The sequence below is a fragment of the Fulmarus glacialis genome, unplaced genomic scaffold (assembly GCF_000690835.1).
Source record: "Fulmarus glacialis isolate BGI_N327 unplaced genomic scaffold, ASM69083v1 scaffold11799, whole genome shotgun sequence".
NCBI lineage: Eukaryota > Metazoa > Chordata > Aves > Procellariiformes > Procellariidae > Fulmarus > Fulmarus glacialis.
Genome location: NW_009232673.1, coordinates 28,037 through 48,060, shown reverse-complemented (window position 1 = coordinate 48,060; position 20,024 = coordinate 28,037). Strand labels below are relative to the sequence as shown.

At 37.5% G+C, this 20,024-nt stretch overlaps 1 protein-coding gene across 1 annotated transcript in view; it reads left to right on the top strand.

Annotated features, from left to right (window-relative positions):
• Positions 1-14,690: 14,690 nt before the first annotated feature.
• Positions 14,691-20,024, top strand: part of HS2ST1 (heparan sulfate 2-O-sulfotransferase 1) — a gene marked incomplete at its 5' end in the record, with an annotated part of 19,459 nt that continues 14,125 nt past the window's right edge. The window contains one exon of the mRNA XM_009585011.1: positions 14,691-14,929. Within this exon, the coding sequence (XP_009583306.1) occupies positions 14,691-14,929 (239 nt within the window). The remainder of the gene's footprint in view (positions 14,930-20,024) is intronic.

Here is a 20,024-nt window from a genome sequence, read left to right as displayed (position 1 = left end):
TACTGACTGGGAGTTTCCATCTTTCACATTTAATGATAACCTGAATAATAAAATCAACATGAAAATCGTTTTAATATTTAGCAGTTTAGGACTAACTTAGGGACAACTGCATTGTGTGTTAAATGAGCCAAGATGCTGCCTGTGACCTCCAAATCGGGCTGAAAGTGCCTGTGAGAGGGAGAGCTGTGCTACCCCTAGCTTTGTAATAGCCTGAATAATGATTGTGAAGAGCTCTCATTTCCTAAAAAGAAATGTGTTTTGTATCTGTGTTGGATGTCTTTCACCAAGGCAGTTTGTTGCGGACATTTTAATGTCATGAACATGAATTTTTGTGGGGTTTGCAGCTCAGTTGTTATCAATTCAAAAATGTTCTCTATAGATAAGCTAATTTCCTATGGTTTGTTTCCTGTGGCTGTACGCTTTACAGAGGAGGAGGTAGTAATCCATCTGAAGTTCAGAAGTTGGAACTATTCATGTATGTACTCATGAGGGAGTATGGATCTGTCGTTCTGTAAAATGAAAGCCATTGGATTCAACGGCTTTTTTTGATGAATATACTGAATGAGTTAGTATCTGGGCTGAAAGCAGGGATTGTTCTCAAATGCTTGTACCCACAACAGATGTGCAGAGACAGCTAGTCTGACTCCCACAGCTCTGTTGGGCTAGACAGCGCCATTAAACTTCTGTCAATTACCCCATTGCCAGTCACATCACAGCAGCTTGCGACATCTTTCCTCTGATGTCAGGAGAGACGTCTGTTGTGTTCTGATGCAGAGGCATGTTTTCCTCCTCAGAGAGAAGCAGCATGAAACTCCTTTGCTTCAAAGATGTTGAGAGCCATGATTTAAAAACAAAAATGAAACTCCACAACACTTAAAACAACTTTTTTCCCCCTCTGAGCAGTTGGAAAAGCAGAACAGAGCTGTGACAGTTCAGCTTTTTTGTTCCACAGGAACCTGCTGTTTGGAAACTTGTTGTATTTTGAAATAAACCTTACTATGTACATTTGTAAATATAGTTTTTAGAAATTAATATATTGCAAAAATCATACCTCAGTTGAAGAACAGGTTAAAAACAGTTTATGGGGCATGCAAAAATGACTGAAGTTCCAGATATTTTTTTAAGTGGCACATGTAAAGGCAAGTGAAATTTCTGCTACCTGTTGAATTTGCAGGCTTGTAACATTGACTACAGAGGGGAGCCTTTTCTATAGTCTCTGGAAGAAAAGGCTGCTGTTTTAACGAAAATATCATTGGGATAATTTGTCCACATTTGGGAACATAGAGGGGAGGCCACTTGGACAGAATAATCTCTTTTAAATTTAACATAATTTTGCTGAAACAACTAGATATACATAGGTACCAAAGTACAGTTCTGCATCTTGCTTGAGAGTTCTCTTATCTTCTCAGTTGGCCATAGGCTAGTAGTGCACAGAGGTGTGAGTCCTGATCTATAACAATTTTGGTACAGAATTTTCTTTTGATGAAAAGTGACCCATTTTCTCATTGATATGGTGATGTTGGAAACATAGTGAGAATTTTTAGCCTGAGTAAATTTTAATCCTGCAAATTGATGTCAGCCCATGATATCCTCTCCTTTCTGAGAAAAAGATAGCATAGATTGAACTAGGTGTCAAAAGAGGTGTGAAAACATTTTGAGGAGGCTTACCAGAAACTAAGAGAAGTTACTTTTGTCTGGGAACGTAAAAGTAATAAGTTATTTTAGTATGAGCAAAGGAGATCTTTGTTTACAACTTACATGCAGCCAAAGTCTTTCCTCCTTTTGAAGGATAAATTGTGTATTGAAAAAACCAAACCAAAACAAAAAATCCCCCAAAAACAACAACCAAAAAAACCCGTACTTGAATCAAAAGGCCAAGTGACTTTGCACTTTAAAAATGTGCAGTAGCAATGTGGCTTTTGTGTATGTCTTTAAAAAGCATTTGTAGATATCAGGATTTGGGAGAAGTGTATTAACACCAGCCTTCCAAGGAGGCAGTAGAAATGTGATTCTTGCTGTATCCTAACAGGTCATTATAAGTCTAAATGATTCATGGGAAACGTGAGCAGAGATGTATGATTATTAGCAGGGTGTGAGGAGTGCATGAGGAGAGGCTATAGATATCTGAAAGGTTCAGAGGAAGAAGATCCGGCAAAAAACTGAAACTTTAAGAAGACACGAGATAATGCAATTGAAGGAGACTGGTATGCAGATACTATTCTGTAATGGGCATACTGTACTGCTAAATTATTTGTTACCAAACAGTATAAGTTTGTCTATTATTTATTTCTAAGTACCGATTTACTGAAGTCCTTGTGTGGGAGCTGTCATTCTTTTTCCCCTACAGAGCTGCTTGGTTCCTTTGTATTGCCATTCTAGAAGGGACGATGTTGTTGCTTCCTTTAATAAAAGTTCAGTGAAGAGAAAAGGGCATGAAGAGATGAGGATAACCTTAAAACTTGACAAGAATTAGAGATGGGGTGGATCTAGAGCAGTGACTTTGAGGAGATGAAGGGTGGCGATATGCACATTGTCACTGCTACTTATCCTGCAGCTTCCCTTGAACCATGTGGTACTATAAAGGACTACTGCCTCTTGGCTTTTCCCCTTCTTTTCTGCCCAAACTTGTGTCTGAATTGTTCCTACCGTGATATGATGTCCTTCGAGCTCTGTTGATACATGGGTAGTTCCCTCTCTAACCACTGCAACTACATTTGCTGAGGATTGTGAGTCAAAGTTCCTTATATTTCATTTTATTTTACTTTATTTTACTTTATTTTATTCCTTATGTAACAGTGTTGCCAGAGAGTCTGTGTCATGGCAAGGAAGTCCTTTTCATGTTTTGCTCTGCTCACTCAAGCTGAAGAATAACTCCAGCGTGTGACATATTTCTGGAAGGTAATATGTCATCTCCCTGGAAACAGAATTCACCAGTGGTGTTTTTTGCTTTGAAGTATCCCAGATAAATAAGCTATTTCTTACAAAAAAATGTATCAATCGGTATATCCTCCCATAGAAGTTTATAATAGTCCCACCCCCCACAGAGCAATGGCTTGGATTAAAATATCTTTCTGATTTAACACTCCGAAGAAATAACTTCCACTTCATATAGCAAAAAGGAAAGCTTGTGTGTTTTTCCACACATGCTTTATTTGAATTACCATATATTAATACATATATGTCCTTACATGGTTACAGCTTGTTAACATAAAAATGAACTTTTCAACCTTACTATTCATATACACAAAAATAGTAATTGAGACTAATGGAATTTGAGGATGATGACTTAATGCAACAGCAAGGCAAATTTAATTTATACATATGGAAACCATCTGTGGTCACTGGAGACTTAAACCAAAAGCAACTCAGGACGTTTGGGGTTCATGTATAGAGATGTGAAGAACAGAGGGTATAAGCTTGTTTTACATGACTCTTCAGTAGCTTTAACACTGGCCTAGAAAGGAAGTGTTATGGCTGTACTCCTTTTCTGGGGAAAGCTGAGCTGAGACCAATACCTGCATCTCTGGCGAGAGCGCATAGTTCTCAACATCACACACCTTTCTTTGGGAACATGGGCCATGAAGCTTCAAAAAATCTCTGCTTCAAAACATAGTTTTAGCACTGATTCTCTTCTTGGCTGACCATGTAATATATTTTTAAAAACCAAATTGAAATATCTTAAGTGGCTCGGTATTGAGAGTTCAAAACACTTTCTCTCGGAATGACAGCAAAAGGATTATTCCCTTACAGAGCTCTATGGGTTTCAGCCATATTAGAAATGGGTTAATGCTAGATTTTAGGGTATTGACTATTGTTGGAAGCAGATTACTTTGCTTGTATAAAATAAAATCTGACAATTTAAAGTCTTAATGTCTGCAAAAGATAATCTGACGAAATATATGGGTGTTCCTGGTGGTTGGTTTGGCCTTTTTTTGTTCCAAGACCATTCAGCTCTTTATGTACTGTGCAATTCTACATCAAATGCCAACAAAATGATATGTAAAAATTAACTTTCTTGTTGTTCCAGGGGCCTTCGTAAAATGAATATTTTAATGAATTTGAAATACTAAAGAGAGAATTTTGATTACTATTTCTCTGGTCTTACTGAGGGGGTATCTGTAGGAATGCTTTTTAACTTTTATTTAGGTGGCATTGCATTATCCAGCATAACTTTCTGCAATTCTGACTTTCAGTGAGCTCAGTGATGATGTACCTTCTGATAGTGAATAATTATGGTATATTATAGTCAGGATGGATTGTTATAGATTGACAAATACAGGTGCATTGTATCCCTTACTGCTGTGGGACCAAAGGTCTGAGCAAGGGGCTGGAGTTTTTTTTCACTTTTTTGCAACAGCTACCTAGGATGCAGTGAGGGAATTGCTTGCCCTTTTGTTCTGGTCAAGTTTTCATCAAATAGTCGTCCTTGTTCAAAAAAAGACTGATTTGGGGGGAGAGCAAAATATTTCTCATGCATGTGGGAAAAGAATTCTTTTTAATTAAAAAGCTTAATCCAGTCTAAATCAGGATTAACACCCAGAGGCTTTCAGTGAGCAGCGGGCTCTGCTACCAGTGGGAAGGTTTTTGTACAAAACCACCTTATTGCACACCTCACCAGGCCTGGACTCTCTGTTTTTACCAAGGACAGGGAGCTCTCTATCGCACTGACATGAAACTAGATAAAGCTCTTGTTTGTGCAATTTTGATTTTGCTAATCAATGGCTGCTGCAATTAATTTTTATAGTAGTGTTGTTGGTATGCAAGTGTATTTGAACTGAGTATGACTGCCACTCTTTCTTAGCATGGAGAGAATGAACGTGGAAGGTTTGCATTAGCTGGTTAGTTGTGTCACAAGTGTTCTCTAATGCATGATTTCAAGCTAATCCCGGGGATTTCATCTGGGTTTCTGTCATGAAAGCCTAACAGAACTTCCAGGGTAAAACTAGGGAGGGTACATGTCGTGAGGACTTGCAAGCTTTCCTCTGTAATCTTCCCTCTACTGACTCCTTGAGTCCACTGGGCCACTGCTCTTCTTAATCTTCTGAAAGTCAAAGGGGAAGGGTGACCTTTAAAGCAGGTGATTATTTTATTCAGAAAGGAACCAGGTCGATGCTGCATGTATGTGTTTTCCTAGTTCTGCCTGAGTATAGCTTGGACCCCCAGGTATCAAGAGCTGTAGGATATAGCAAGAAGAGTTTTCCAGAGGTAGTTTAAAAACTATTTAATTTAGTGTTCGTTGTAGTTCTAGCATTTAATTAAAAAAGAGTTTTTCTTGTACTTTCATTTACTTAAAATGGCTTTGAAGTTCCTGAAAAGTAATTTTTGAGTGGTCTATGTGTTGTTAGAGCTTGTCTTTATTCATGCTTATCTTTTTCATCTCTATCTCTCATGATGTCTTTAGGCTGCAAGCCTAAGATTGGAGTAAAAGATAAGGCAGTATTTTTTTATATATGTTGTTATTTAAGCTACATGAGCTAGCAAACCCCTCGATCAACAATTTGCAGTTTTTTGGGAAAAATAAGATATACTTTTGATTTATATGTAAAGCAACCAGGGTATAGAATTAAATTGAAGTTCTTAAAATGAAGCTAAGAGCAAGATAAATGGTTTTCACAAAGAAAACAAAAAATATAATCAAAAGTTTATCTAGTCAATATTTTAAAAATGTGATTAAAATTAATTCTGTTATGACTTAACAACAGTGGGGCTCATTCAGCATGCAGACTAATTTCTGTTTTTTCAAAGGACTTTACACAAACTCCTATAACTACATTAAGGTTAGAAATCAAGTTTATCACTGTAAATGCTTAGTCTGTACACAGCCAATGTTAATTAAGCAAATATCACGCTGTATCTGTTGGTACTACATAGAGTTATCTCAAGCTTATTCTTGGTACTCTAACTTCCTAAGATTCCTAATAAAAGATTTAGAACGTCTACCTTAACCACATCAGTTGCCATTCTGATCAGAAGGCAATGCTGTTTGCTGTTTTCCTCGTTTTTGGCTGCCAGACCAGCTGGCAATAGTTTGTTTTACAGATTAGTTAGTTTAGCCAAGAAGTGTGAAGACAAGCTGGGGTGTAAGTGTAATATATTGGAAATAACAGTATTTCTTACCGATTAGTTTTATTATATGTGATGGTGACTTATTGTAATACAGCATTGTCCGTACATATAGGTCTTTCAATGATTTTAACAGTTTAGTGATCCTTTTTGCTTTTATGCTAGCCAGTACCCTTTTAGAAAAAGTAAACGATTGTATGTCTGGAGAAAGCTTATATAAAATAACAAAACAGTCTCCAGGCTGCCTTACTAAATGGAGTCAGATGATCTAAATTGATCTTGCTTTCTTTCATTATTTGAATTGAATTTTGCTTGAAGGAGTGACATGCACATTTGCATAGTGGAATGCTTGTGACAACTGTATCCGTGTATAAAACAGTTCCATTAACTTTTCTTGTTAACGCTGAAGACCTGCATTGCAATATTGAGGCACTATAAATAAAAGCAAGCCCTGCTATTACATGCTCAGCTGTGGTTTATTATTTAGAGAACAAATCCCTGATTTGCAAGTATTTTTCATTGCTGCTGTTGTAGTCACAGTGCTTCATAACCATTTACTGACAGTTTGGGGGTTCTGAAAAGCCAGGAACCTTTTCCTTGTGTAATTACATCCTTTTCTTCATACCTATCTGTTATTCAAGTTTCCTTGTCCTAAAGAAACCTGAAATTACAACTGACTGGGAGGAAAAAAAGATGAATGGTGTCTATTGTGTTTGCTCTTATGCTAATTCATTAACTTGAATTCAATGCTTGTGTCAAGCAAAACAGTTCAGTCTGAACTTGGGGAGTTTATGGAGCTCTTTGACATACGCTTATTTGTAAATCTTACTACTACACCATGTTGCCTAAACTGTTTCTGTAAATTTTTATGTAACTTTGTAATTATTATTTGCAATGTTCAGAAGTCATAGTGGTGATGCTATAGTTAAAGCTGAAGATGTGCTTTTAGAATGCACCTTTTCTTTTCAAACATTTACAAATTTTTCAAAATTTCATATTTGGTGAAATGAAACCTCCTTTTTTCAGTTGTATTGGATGTTATTACACAAAAATGTCTGCTATAATTTTTTTTTTTTGGAGTAATTATGGTTTTGGGGGTACTTAAGCTTTGATCTATTAATGCAATTCATCTGGTCTGTGACTTTTCATGGGTTTTTGTTTAGTTTTGCCCTTCCTGGGGCAACTTGTAGGCCCTTACCCATGTCCTATGATTCTATGTAACTAAAACACAGACTGCCTTTATAGTACATGCATGGTGTGTCTGGTCTTGTATCAAAAAAGGGCCACAACATAGTCTTTCATTAAAATATTCTGCCCAACGGAATGCTGGAAGAAAAATGTGTAAGGCTGTATGTTAACTGTAGTTTAAAAAAAAAAAAAAAAAGATAAAAAATGAAATACTTGGTCAGAGCTTAATCTTTAAATATTCTTTTCCTTACAAATGCAGTTGATAAACTAAAAAAGTTTGCAGAAAAATGAGAAATGCAGGCTTAGATGTTAAAACCAGCTTGGATGTATATGTGGGATAGTGATTTTACTGTTGGGTAAACATTTTTATCTTTTATTTTTTAGTTTAATATCAAACCCTTAACAATATCACACACTTACCAGTATGGTTCTACTTACGTGTTCAAAATAAAGCCCTGGCAAAAATGCTATCTTGAAATTAAATCATAAGTACCAAATGCTAATGCAACTGTAGCAGGTTTTTCAGCATTGTCTCTTCTAATTTTCAGACAGCTGCTGCATTAGGTTTTAGTTAACGATCTCAGTGCCTAGCTGGAGGTTCCTCCTTCTGGTCCGTGTTGGGGTTTTTTGGGGGGTTATTTTTGCTTTTAGTCAGTTCCAATGTGCTTTTGTTGAAATTTGAAAACAATTCTCTTCTGTCTGGACTGGTCTTTTCCCTTCTGTCTGAAAATTAATTAACCACTATTAAAGAAAATGTTTTGACAATGATAGTGAGTTTTAATTGTTCACTAAACTACTGGGTTTTATTACAGAAGATTTTTTTATACCTGTTTCTTTTCATGCCTTACTGGAAAAAACCAAGCTGGAATGAAATTTCTGAAATTATTCATTAGAATCTCTTGACACTAAGACAACTGAATTTTTAGAAGGGGAAGGAAAAGATTGGACTTTTTTGTCCTGACTGAAAAAACTGAAAATAACTTTCTGGTATTATTTTTTGTGCTCTGTTTCCGTCCCTGTATGTGCTTTGCACATGATCTTCACTTGCTGTAGTTCAGAACTGGGCTTAGAGCACGTATGTGCTGAGACTGTCCTGGAATTTGAGGACTTTTTAAAGACAAACGTTAAATTAAAAGGTTTTACTAGATATTTCACAGGCTGATTAAAGACGGCTAGATTTGCAAATGAGTCCTACAGTCCTTTCTGTCTAAAATGCAAATAGCTAAAATATCTTACGGGTTAAGATGTTTTTAATTAGGTAAGTTGTTCTGAGCGGCAGAGATAAATATCTAAGAAAAGAAAAAAGCAAAATTGCCCAAGTTACTGTTTTTTAACTAGAATAAATTATGGCTGTTGCATATGGCATTAGCAGTGATTTCTACAAGTCTGGCTCCCGGAATGGTATCTTCGTTAACGAAAATTTATGAAGATGTGAAGTGGTTGGCAGTAGTGGGAGGAGCGGGGGCAGGAACGCAATGGGACCATCTAGGCTGTGTCTAAGGGCAGTGGTCTGCTGCTTGAGTACCAGCGTTCTCGCTAGTGTCAGGTTTCAGTGGTGACTGAAGAAACTTAACTAAAATTGCAGGTTTGTTTCTTAGCAATCCTTTTGTTATTTTTCTTAATAAAAATTTGTTAAGATATGGTAAGTGTGCCTGTGTTGTGTTGTTTCACACTTAAGTTGTATTTGCTTTACCAGTGGAAAGGCACTCAGCTCTGATAAGCAGAGGCACTTTGCAAGACTAGCAGTTTGTTCTTTTATCAAATAGCAAGCGTTTTGCTTTCCTTGTTTCTTAATGTTGATTGTAATATCTATATTTACCTCTGCTAATGGGGATCAGAATAAGTTAATTATGGTTTTAAGGACGGTCACTTAGAGATGGTTGTAAGGAGTCACACTTGAGAGAATCTGAAGTCCCCTGGGCTGGTTTTCAGAGCGCTCTAGTTACTGGAGCTGGAAGAGTTTGTTGCACTTTACTGACACCCCCCCGGCAATGGCTCACCCAGAATTGCCTTTGAAAGTAATAAACATTCATTAATCAGCAATAAAGAGACAGCAGGGTTCATGGAATACTTTTACAGAGGAAAAAAAAGTACGAGAAACCAGAGGCTTGCCCAAAATACATGTTGGTCTTTAAGTCATGAAGTTGCTAAAGAACCAATGTAGTAGTTCTGCTGTTAGTAAGACTTAAAACTAGAGCAGGAGAGAGTTGTTATTCTTAAAGGTCTTTGAAAGAGTTTGTGTGTTATTACTGATACATTGAACAAATTTAACTTTAGGTGTTTTTTATTAATTCAATCTATATTTTTCCTGCAGTTTTAATTGGGTATAGTGACACATATCCTCCAGGGCCATAAATTGTCACAGCGCCATTGATTCTTTCTCTCCTCCTCTCCATTCACGAAGTATTGATATTCACATACAGCAGCACTGCTCTGGTTTATAAGTAGTATGCTGCTAAACAGCTCCCAGAGGAGGCTGCGTTTCAGTGAAGGATGAACGCTACGTGTGTATGGTGGGTGTATATAATTTGAAAATGAATCAGGACATTAACTTTGCTACATAATTATGGTTCATTTTTAAGCTGCTTTTCAGTTTTCATTCTTCATCAGAGGAGAATGGAGTCAATAGTGAGTTGGTTTTTGGTCCTCCTCTGGTTCAGTATTTAGGCCAATCGTGTTTAATGCAGCTTTTGGGCAGGGAAACAGCTTGAGAGCTGCTCAGTGCCTCGGGCTACCAGCTGCTTGCCTAATTGGCCTGGGAGCACAGTGGAAAGAAAGCTGAGGCACGACATCAACTGGCTTCAATATTGTTCCCAACTGGAAGAAACCTGCTTATTGGTTTTAAGTGGCATCCAGTGTCGTAGATATACAGCAACTGCTTGCTCAGGGATGCTGCTATCAATACTTGCTGTCCAGTTCCTTCGCATCAAGTCAGTGTGAGTGAAGTTTGAATCCACATCTTTCTCTTCTGTTGGGCAACACTGGAAGGCTGCTGAGCTAAAATTTATTTTAAGACTGAGTCTTTCCTCATCTGAGTGGGAGGTTTCACAAGGAAGCATGGCAGGCGCATAAGACATATTGAAGAGAGCCTAAGTAATATCCATCCATTCATATAGATGGAAAATAGACGTAGAGGACAAAGAGCATAGTTTGGGGAAGTAGGGCAGTATGCTCTGAATTATTCTTCCAGACGCTCAGTTAACTTGACTTTGACAGTCAGCAAGGCTCAAAATGTATCCTTCATCAAGAGTGGCAAGTGCTACGCTATAGGGGAAAGAAGAGTTTCTGGTTTTGGTTGATTTTCTTGTTAAGAAATCCCAGGAGGTTCTTGTGCTTTTATGAAAAATGTAAGGAATTTGAAGTATTTGGTTTTGTTAACCTTGAAGCTGTTAAAATCCATGCCACTCTATTTTTTTGGGGAAGATAATATTTTGTATGCAGTTAACACTTGGATTTGAAGTAAATGCTAATAAACTTGTTTTATTTAAGACATTCATCTGTTTGAATGTGCAAGGAATGTAGACAAATAACTGCTTCTGATCACAGTGATTTGTTTCTATAATTACATAAATATTGTTCAGTTGGGTTTTCAAACATTTTTATATGTATGCATGTGTCTACTGCATTTTCACAGGTGATTTTATTAGTTGAGGCCCTAACAAAATAGGGCTAAGCAATCAAACTTTTTCCGTTTCTCTCCAAGTTGATAAACTGCTTTGACTTGAAAGAGCAGCGATCTTGAAGATAATAATTTCAAATTTTCCCATAATCAGTGGTGGCATACAGATCAAATGCTGCTATTAGTGCTTCTGCTGAAGGAGAAGATATAACTTGCCCATTATATGTTATTTTCTGGTAGCATCTGACTGGCAAGCCAATTTGTTGCTAGCCACGGTATTTCCTGGTTTTTTGCTACAAAAGAATGGCTCAAGAAACACAAGTCATGGGAAGATGTTGGCAGTTACAGAAATGGGATAAAGGAGGATTTCAAAGAACATGTAGACAAATGGGTAAGAAAATAAGCTTGTTCTGTTGTTTACAAAACCACTACTTCTGCCTGCTGAAAACTTTCTGCAGATAATTCATCTGCTGGTAAATAACCAGGGTAGCAACCTATATTATGCTGATCATATATGGTACTGACTGTGTGCAAACTGTCCTTGATGAAAGTTTGCACACAGGACAACTGCAGATGACAGAACAGCATTTTTCCCAACTGTGTAGTAATTATATTATTCACTACAGTGACCCTAAACAAGCAGTAATAAAAAAGTGCAAGACAGAATATTTTATGCCTTAAAATTATCATGTGTTATATTACTATGAAAAACTGTCTTGTATTCAAAGTACCACATGCTTAAATGCTGCTTAGCTTTTTAAATTGGTATAGTTAATTAGTATAAAACTTAGCGTGGACAGTCTTAACCCAGATATTTGGCTCTTAATAATTTTGCCTAGATGTTTTTATTACAAAATCAAGTTTAAATAGAATGCAATGAAAGGAACGGGACTGTAGGACATAATTTTGTCCACAGTATCTCTGATAGGAAAGAAATGACCTGACCTGTTTTGTTTGTTTTTTTTTTTTAAATTTATTTCAGTGAAACTAATCCAACCTTACATAGACAAGGTCTCATAATCAAAGTCAAATTTGCAGGGCTGTCATCTAAGGAGATTTTTGCTAAACAAAATATATTTAATAAATGCCTAGCATCTTCTTCCTCCCCATCTTCCACATGTAAAAAGTCATGAAAACATACGTTGTGTTTTCTACTGTACTTCTAAAAACATGTAAGCAATGTTCATTTTTCAACCATTACAGGACTTATTCTCTAACTCCTGTTTAACATAGTTATCCCAAAGACTAGTCAGAGTTGCATGTTACCATTACTGGTCCTCTTCCCCTTCCCCGAATAAATAAATAAATAAAATTCATATGGATCAAATCATGTGCCATTTAACAGTTAAACTGAATTTTCAGAAAGAAGCAAAAAAGCTTCCTGACTTCACAGGAAAAAATACAAACTGTTCATGACTGGGAAAAAACGTGTGTTTTTACAAAACTTGCAATTTTCCTTGTTGTCCTGTTAATAGACTACAATGAAATGGGCCATTAGGATGGCTGACCAGGTTAGACACTTTCAGGTGCTTCATCTGCTTCTCACTAGCTTTAGCTTCCCTTGCACTTCAGCAGTTTATATCCTGCACTTCATCACAGCTTTTGGGTTTTAACTATTGCAGTTGTTTCAGAAAAATTATTTCAGTTCTTCATCGTAAAGATTAGTTTTCATTTTAATTTGAAGTTTAAAGCCTCCTTATTCCTTCATACTACAACTGTCTGTGTACTTCATACTTGTGGAGGTTCTGTTTGCATGGTTCTCGCTTTCCCCTCTCACTGTACAAAGTTGAAGGTGATTGTATGCAGTAGCCTTTCTGCTAAATGCATCTAATCATCCATCTTTTATATCTTATGCACAGCCTTTAAAGTGCACTTGTCACATTAATTCTTGAACCATCGTGGTTTCAAATACCTCATTAGAGGAACACTTCTCATCACTCTTCTTGCAAATCATGTCTGTTTCTCACAAATGTTTACTACTTACATGTAAAAGGGGAAGCTTCCCTCTGCACCAGCCAGCCTCATCAGCCCTGGAGTTCTGTGCAGTTATGATTCAAGTCTAGCTGAGATCTACTACTCTGGTGTAGAAAATACAAATTAAATTTGTTTCATTTCAGCCTCTCTAGGTGGTATTCAGTATCCGTGTAGCCTTGGGCAGCCATGTGGTTAACTATGTCCCCTACCAAATGCTTCCTCTAATCTGTTACTGCCAGGAAGGGGAGAGTTGCCAGTGCCTTTTTGTTGTAGCTGTCTTCAGATAGATGGAACCTGAGTCTGTTGCCTCATCTCTTTCCAAAATAGGACGTTTGCCAGCAGTGATGGGAGAGGTAGCAAATGAGAAAGGAAGGAGCAAAAACTGTGACTGATGTAGTGGGGAGCAACAGATGTCATGTGGAAAATTGAGATATACTCAATAAGCATTTTCTACAAACATTTTCATACTGATGTAACTTAGTTATGGGGTGTGAGATACGAGCATATGAGAGAGTGAGTGAGTTTAAGCTTTGAAGCATTTCAGACAGATGGAAGTTTGTGGTTGAAGGCAATTTATGTGGAATTACAGGCTAGTGGTGTTCACAGCTTAATGATTCTGCTTTAAAAGTGATTTTATGTTATAATTAAAGAGATGTGGTAAAAAAGAATAGAAGGAGCTGGGTTACAGGAAGCGAAGGAAGTAAAGTCAAGAGCCGCTCGTGTTAAAAGCGTGTCATGGAGAAAGAGCTATACCCTGTGTAAGAACATAATACAGAGAATTACAGGTTATTCTTGTGGTACCGACTTCAGCGTGCACTGTTGGCCAACGCAGATTTCTTTGAATACATTATTAAAGGCAATATCACAATAAATGGATTGGAAAAGATGCTTTGACATCTGTATTACAAATCATATTAAAGTGTATACTTATCTAGAACAGAACAAAGCAGTGTCTGAATCAGCACAAAGTATTTGATATTCAGCAGCAGAAAAAAAAATGCTGTAATACTGTGGGGTTTATTTTCCAAATAGGCTTTTAGCACTTGAAGCAGAGTTCAATTACTCGAGTATTGCCCTTTGTACACGAGGAAAAATAGTTTATTTGCAATGTACTCACCTTGCCAAAATGTCTTGTTCATAGCTTGCTTTTCCATGTTTCTTTCTTTTTGATGTATTTGATGTATTTCAGTACTCGGAGATCACTCTTCATCTTAATGTTAACTGTTTCGTAAGCACCTCTTGCTTCTGTTCTTGTCAAACTTGAAATTAATAAATCTAATTGAATTTTTGCAAACCCATTTATGGTAATGCTTTACGCTTGGACTTGTGTCAATTGAAATAACAAAACAATGGTTTCATCTGAATTCCAGTGCCTCTACACAGTAATTGACTAAGTCTCTAGTGTTAGTATTTCTACTGTTTTCATAAAATTCATACTCTCCAAATTGCTTGAGTTATTCCTTTTATTATAATTTTTAAAAAGTTGTTTTATAGAAATATTTGGGATGTTTTGGGATGTCACCATTTTGATAGCGCTTTATAGACATTTTTCTTTAGAGACGATGGCTTTCAGTAACATTAGCATGAGTCGTAGAATACAGTATGTGTTCCCTAAGTATATTGTTTTCTAGTCTTTGTGTTCTGTGTCAGACTAACTCACCTTTTATCATTCATACATTTTATAGGTTAAGTTTTGCTTCATATGTGTCAGAAATATATATGACAGCAACTGTTTCCTTTATTGCTGAGGAGTTACTGCTTTTCACCAGGTCATTTGCATTCTATGGTTTGAACTTCAAAATTGGTGATATTTACATTGAAATTTTGTATTTGTCATCCTTAACAGAAAGGGCTATTGCAAGACACGAGGTCAGAGAAATAGAACAACGTCATACAGTAGATGGCCCCCGACAAGATGTGACACTGGATGAAGAAGATGATGTGGTGATTATTTACAACAGAGTACCTAAGACTGCCAGCACATCCTTCACAAATATTGCCTATGATCTTTGTGCGAAGAACAAATACCATGTTCTACATATCAATACAACCAAAAATAATCCTGTTATGTCTCTGCAAGATCAGGTAAGCTGCTGCATTTGGAATGTCTTTATTAAACAAGGGGAAAGCATAGAAAACTTTTTTGCTATTGCAAACTTATATGGTTTGATGGAATTGGCTTTTATGTCACATTTTCTAATATAGATGAATTCTAATATGTTTATATTTTCTTTGTAGAGAATTAATATTATTTATTAAATAATAGGCTTAGGGTTTTGCTGGGCTACTGGAGGTGGTAAGTATCTGTTAATCAGTCAAAAACAAAGCTGAAAAGGGATACAGCTAGGGGAGAAATGACCTTTGTTGTTACAACTGTAAAAGTTTATTGTATTGTCAACTGTCTCCCTATTGGCTGTGGAATAATATTTGCCTGTCATCTCCATCTGCAGGGAATGCAGTCTTAGGTGCTTTCCTCTCCGAGTAGTGCAGGCACTGTGCCATGCTGTCAGGGCTATACTTCTGTCTTTGGTACTAGGTCTGGTCAGGTCTCATAGGTGATAAAAAACAGGTAGAAATAAGTGGTTGTAAATAGCTTGCACTCCAAAAGATGGGTCACTTTGCACCCACTTAAAGCTCTCACTAAAATCAGTGTAGTCCCAGGCTAGAAATGGTCATGGGGACCACTGCATCAGATGAAGAGTATTAAAAAAAGGTGATGGAGGATCAATGCTCTGTTTTTCTTGGGGTGTGGTGAGGCAGTAGTTTTTTTGTTTTATTTTTTAAAATAATATTTCTTTGCTCGTCGTGAGTGCACATGCAAGGAACTGAGGTCAGAAGTCTGAAACATCACTATGTCGTCATCCCTGTCTGTAAAACAAATGTTTCCAAACTCTCGGGTATGTACTACCGGTTGTATGCTGATCATCTTAAGTTGATATGCAGTAGAGGCAGGACCTGTTCTGTATTGCAGCACGTCAGCACTGAGGCTTCCAGCTCCTTTAAGTGCATGTCTACAGGCAGCAGCAGCTGCTGGAGTGGGGCGAGGGGAAGCAGATGGTAACGGGCGCTCCACTTTCAGTTCTGTTTGTGGGAGAAAGATTGAGGTAGGGATCTCGGTGCAGGGAACAAAGAGGTGGGACTGGGAACCTGTTTTGTGATAGCGGGGTTTTGTTACTGTTGGGTTTTTGCTGTTGTGAAATCTTTTTCTAAATATGAAGGTGATATTGTCATAAATGATTATTGAGATTACTAAGAGTAAGTCTGGTAGCCATCCCTATAGTCCATCCGCTGCGTAGAACAAGTACTAAAGACCTATGAACCAACAGCAGAGTGATTTTTCAAAAGATTTAACAAGCCTGTATCTGTTAATTAAAAATCCTGCTCAAGTCAGTCATACTTAGTGCTGCACTTCCAAACACAGATTCTGTTTCTGTCAAGGTGTCTCTTTGAATTGTAGAGGTCTGTTTTGAAGGATAGGAGAGCTAGTCATTGATGGTATAAATTAAATATAGGCGATCTTGCCTTAAATTTCTACTTTTGCTTGAATTTCATTCAAATCAAATTTGTTCTTTACTGGCTTAGTTTCGTCTGAGGGAACCTCTCCTCCTCACCTTCCCTCTAATAATTAGCTACTGAAAAATGAAAATCCGTCAATGCTGGGCATGTATACAATACTAGCAGTCCTACATTGACATGATCCTATGCTACTGTCCAAGGTGGTAAATTATGTTGTTTAATTAGACAATTGATACTCCTCTTCTTTAGTGGCTATTAACTGGGAGATGCTGACAATGGAAAACTATATATTGCATAGTTGTTCAAAGAAGAAGAAATAATTATTTATCTTTAGTGTATCAAGATAGCAACTTGCCATTGTAAGTCATATAACACAATTCTGGATATGGTGAGGGTGCTGAGTAGTAGCTGATGTAGGTTTACTCTTTGTGGGCTTGGATGTGCATGAAATATTCACGTGCCACCTTCATCAGTATAGCTGACTTGCGTGCATTAGGTGTATATGCATAGTAGTAGTAGAAATACATAAATACATCATAGAGGCAAAATTGTTTTATCAGTGATACTGTTTGCTAAAACAAATCTCCCTAAGCAAGGTGAAGATTGTCTTGGGCCTGACATAATTTGTAAGCCCTCTGTTACGCACTATTTCTGCTGTGCTTTTTCCAAACTATTCTAATTCTGTAACAGATTTTTAGTTCTCTGCCCATATGTGAAACCTTTACTTCTTGAATGCAATCTGAAAAAAACCTATTTAAAGTCCACTCCAAATATAATCTCTATCTGATTTGAGATAATCCTATAAAAGTCCCTAATGCATCCATTTTAGTTTCAGATGGAACTTGTCCCAGCAGTCCTCCTTTCTTTTGCAGCTTCTCTGACAGCAGGATCCTGGGAACTGCCCCTCTTTCCACAGGTTGGGCCTTTTCTTTGCAGCAAGCTGAATGCCATGTTGCCCATGTTGCATTTCTGACCTGTGTGGTCTGTAACAAAACCACTTGCTTTCATTAAATCAGAGTAGCTGTTTGGTTGGATTTTGTTTCTTGCTTGCATGTTTCAGTACTGATACTTTTTGTCCATACAAGTATGCCTGTGTTATGGCTAGTTGGATGGCATACCAGCCACGCAAGCTTTAGCTTTTTTGTTACATGGTGAAGTTGCCATCTAAAACATTTAAAATGAAATTACTGTTCTATCTTGGAGCATGTATTCTTGATATATTATTAGAAAAGGGGGTCTGAGAACACATTCTCTGTACTATTGTGAACGTAGAAAAGCCATGGTACAATTATCCAGCATTTCACTACCTCGCCTTGCTGTTTTCTGTTCCTTGTTCCTTTTTCTCCCGCAGTTTCTCTCTCCACTTTTCTCAAAAGAGCAACCTGAAAATACATAATCTTACTTCCAAATGTATTCTAAAACAGTGGCCTCTCAGAAGATAGCAGACTCGTACTGACTTTAGTAGTACTTATTTCCTCTGCTGGTGAAGGTTTCAATGGCTGTCAGAAGTGGAACAAGTAAAAGGTAGCAGTGACTCTGTTAGAAGTGGAAGTACTGTCATGTGCTCCTGAACATTTAAGAATTTTTCTGTTGGAGTTAGATGGCCTAGTGAGTACTAGTGCCCACTGCTATACATGTGCCAATTGTATTTTTCCTTCTGAGAAAGAACTGTTCATGTGAGGTGGGTATCTTGGCTGTACCGTGGCTGAACTGGTGAACTCTGTCTTTTCACCATCTCACAAAATTGCTTCTCAGCTGCCCTTGCCTTGAGCTTGCTTGTGGTTTCTCATGGCATGCAGCCAAAGGTGTGCTGCTAGCCTGTTTCCAGTATTCCTGACCCTCTGATTTAGAGCTAACTAGAAGTTATTAGTTTGTATGACAATTTTGATAGCTAAGCTACCAGTGCCTTCCTGCAGAGGGATTCTGATTCAGTCATCCCATCATGCTTGGTCTTTAAATCTGAACCTGAGATTTCCTTTAATGGGGAAACTGTGTTGGTCTTCAGTCTTACTTGAGAGCCCTTTTTTTGTAGTTCAAATGGAAAATCCTCATGTGTCCTTACCAGGCTGGGCTTGTGATATTCATCCCCCCCAATTATTTGTAATTTTAAGTCGGTTATTCAGCAATTGACAAACAAAACTAGAATATAATGACGTGAAAAGCTGGGGCTTTTTTGATATCCAAAAGTCCATGTAATACCAAGCCATGGGGTAATGACCATACCACCTTTTGGGGGCAGAGGGTGTGTATGTGTGTGTTCAGACTGTAGAGAAGAGAGATTGATGGAAGCAGTTACTGGACAGAGATGACAGCTTATAACATCACTTTGGTTTGCATATACATATTTCCCGGGGCTTTTTGCTCAGACTAAGTATGCCATGTTTGGGGTTCCCCCCCTGCCCCTTTTGGCTCACTGGGACTTGTTTTAAATTCTTATCGTCCTAGAAACTGAATGTATTTAACTTACCTTTCAGGACATCTTACGTCCCCAGAGTACGTTTGATCTGGCTTTTTAAATCAGTGAAGCTCAGCTGATTTCTCACTTACTAAAGTCTGTGAAGCAACTTTGTAGCTGATTATATAAAAGCACCATGAAACAACTTCACAGGAATTCCATTCAGGTCTATCTGAACTTTTAAAGTAACCGCAAATGTTATTCAGTTGGGTTTAGATGGAGAAGCTTGCTCTGTCCCTTGAAAGCTCCAGTATCTGCTAAGCCCTGAAAAGAAAGGTAAAATTGATCATATTTAACAGTATGAAGCAGCAAGCAATATTCAGCTGCCCTAAAATGTGAATCCAGACTCATTAGGCTGTCTGTGACCTGGAACAATTCTAGTTTTTGGAATGCTGCAAACTGTGGGAGGAAAAAAAAAATATTCTCTTGCCTGCAGGCTAGTTATAGGTGTTAAAAACTTAAATTCTCAGGGGCACAGCGTGTTGCTGGTCCATCTTAAGGCAGATGTAAATGTCACAGCTGTCTTATAAAACCTTCCTAGCCTTCTCTTAGCTTGCCTGGTGTTAAAGTTAATAAAAGGCTAGAACATCCATCCTGTGTTCATAAAAATTACTTCCTTAGCAGACAACAACATTGTAAGACAAAGACAATAAAGGATTTTTTTAACTATTACTGGCACATCTAAGGTTTGATGCCAGATGGTGGCATGGGGATCTAAGACAGAACTGACCCTTGGGGTTTTGCACTTAACGTTTCCCTGTGTCTAGTCTTAGTCTATTAGAACTGAAATCTAGCTGGTGCATCAGAAAGCTTGTTCATGGAAACGTAACTGAAATGTATGCTTTAATATGCATGCTGCACTACACCCAATAGATAGCATAACTGGTTTACTTGTGGAGTCGTATCAACCAGCAGTGATATTTTGGGCTTTGGGGATGAGGGAAGGGAGGATAATATATACTTTGCATTTAGGAAATTTCTTTCCCAGGTATAGAAATATTCATAGCTGAGGCTCTCCACTGAAAATATCTTGCCATTAATCTTTGAAAGGTACAGTCAATGAAAGTGTGGTTTGTTTCATAGAATCATAGAATCGTTTAAGTTGGAAAAGACCTTTAAGATCATAAAATCTAACCATTAACCTAGCACTGCCAAATCCACCACTAAACCATGTCCCTAAGCACCACATCTACACATCTTTTAAATACC